The 2,202-nt window shown below is 33.7% G+C and overlaps 1 protein-coding gene across 1 annotated transcript; it reads left to right on the top strand.

The window, feature by feature from the left end:
- Positions 1–6: 6 nt before the first annotated feature.
- LOC21412279 (cyclin-D1-1) lies at positions 7–1,504 on the top strand (the record flags this gene model as incomplete). Its single annotated transcript, XM_024172589.1, has 5 exons — positions 7–180; positions 256–342; positions 444–756; positions 890–1,005; positions 1,352–1,504. Coding segments are annotated over 5 exons (843 nt in total), but the record flags the coding sequence as incomplete, so codon positions are not given.
- Positions 1,505–2,202: the final 698 nt, after the last annotated feature.

Below are 2,202 nucleotides of genomic sequence, written 5' to 3'. Positions count from 1 at the left end.
GTTACTTTTGACCACATTCTTTACGCCGATTCGGATTCTCGCCCCGACGAGGAGAGTTCTATTGTTAGTGCATTTAATTCCGAGATTGATAAGGTTCTCGATTCTGATTTGATCCAACGGTTCATAAACAATTCTGGGGTTGCTTCTGATCGCCTAGAGGCAGTCAACTGGATGTTAAAGGTGAACAAATAATACACACACACACACACATATATATATATTTATTTTTGTCTTGATTTATTTTGAACCTTGCAGGTGCATGGTTTCTATCACTTTAGGCCTGAAACTGCTTATCTTTCTGTTAACTATTTGGACCATTTTCTTCTATCAAGGACATTACAGGTAAGGTGTTAACTAGCATTTAAAAAAAAAAAAAAAAAAAAAATTCTTATTTATAATATGGTTCTGTTATTGTAATTGGCTCTTTTTTTTGGTTAATGCAGAAAGGGAAAGGATGGCATTTTCAGTTGTTATCAGTTGCTTGCCTTTCTCTAGCTGCAAAAATGGAGGAAATAAGTGTCCCACTTCTATTGGATTTGCAGATGAAGGAACCCAAATTCTTATTTAAGCCGAAAACTATTCAGAGAATGGAGCTAATGGTTATGACCATTCTCAAATGGAGATTGCGCAAAACAACACCCTTCGATTTTCTTCATTACTTTGTTCACAAGCTTTCATGTTTTGGGTTGATCCATTGCCAACATTACAATCATGTCATTTCCCAATCATCAGATATCATTGTACTAACATGTCAAGGTAATTATAACCTATTACATTGTAAATAATGATATCTTCCCAACTTTCACTTTCTCTTCAAATTTTTTTTTTTTTTTTTTTTTTTTTTTTTTTTTTTTTTTTTTTTTTTTACTTTTTTTTTTGTTTTTACTAGTGATAGAATTCCTCGACTACCCGCCTTCTGCAATAGCGGCGGCAGCTGTGCTGTGCGCGACGGACCAATATCCCGGCGAGCGGATAGTGGTATGTTTTCATCAGAGAGTGAGCAGAGTAAGTCCTGTTGACTCACATGGCTTTAGCAGTATGCTGGTTTCATTCCACATGAGAAAATGTTTTTTTGTGAGGGGAACTGGGGAAGTGACAAAAATGAAAGTTCTATTAGGCCATCAGTGGTGGCAGATAATTCAAGAACTGCAAAGGAATTTTGCAGCATCAAAACAGAAAATTATTGTACATGTTTCGATACCTAACACATTAAAAAAAAAAAAAAGACTGTAACAGCATATGGTAATGAAAATGACTGCTTATTATTTTACTCCAAATTTATTGGAATTTAGTGACGTAGTAAAAAAATGAGCTCTATGATATTTATCTATGGTCATTTTGTTTGGGACAGGAAAAGGTGAGAAAATGTTACAAGCTTATGAAGGAGAGTATTTGCCTATTGCCACAAATCAAAAGGCCAAAATTGATTCAGTTACTGCCTAGTCCTGTTGGTGTGATTGGTGAAAGCTGCAATGTTGCAAATATTGGGGTCACAGGAACGTGAACAAAAAAAAAAAAAAAAAAAAAACCAAAATCTCGTTTCCTAATTCAAATTCTTGGAAGAGATTTTTTTTTTCTTTTTGGAGTTTGTTTGTTTGTTTGTTCTTTTCTTTCATTTTTTGGTTGAAAGCTTGCGTAATGATGTTTGACATTCTTCTCATTTGGCTTGTTTTTTGCTTGTAAAATTTGCAGTACATCTTGAGTAATAAAAATGTAAGTTAGCCCAAAGATTCATCTCAATTAGTATCCAACAAAGGGACAAGAATCCGTTGTTTGACTCTATCCATATTATTACCAAGTTAAAGGAAAATTTTCCGTTTGGCCTAGTGAGTTTTAAGGAGCGTTCAACTAATCAAATACTATTCTTATTCACAAATGAATAAATGTATAAATACTATTTATTTACATGCATTCTTAAGTTTTGAGAAAATATTGCTATGAACTCATAAAGAAGCGTATCTGAAATCAAAGCTTCATGTGAAAGCATAGGAATAAAGAAAAGAAATGATGAATCCAAGAAAACAACCTCATGTGAACTTTCTTGCCCTCAAATTGAAGCATTTATTTCTTTCTCCAAGGAGTGCTATATTTGGGTGAACATCCCATAAAGTACAGGGTATTTTGCATGTTTGCCCTATGAATTTATAAGGGTTTAGTAACTTACCCCATAAACTTTTAATTTGACAATTTGCCTCTTTAACT

This window comes from Morus notabilis, unplaced genomic scaffold (assembly GCF_000414095.1).
Source record: "Morus notabilis unplaced genomic scaffold, ASM41409v2 Scaffold679, whole genome shotgun sequence".
Lineage (NCBI taxonomy): Eukaryota > Viridiplantae > Streptophyta > Magnoliopsida > Rosales > Moraceae > Morus > Morus notabilis.
The sequence above is the reverse complement of the archived record's forward strand: the minus strand, read 5'-3'. Positions and strand labels throughout refer to the sequence as shown.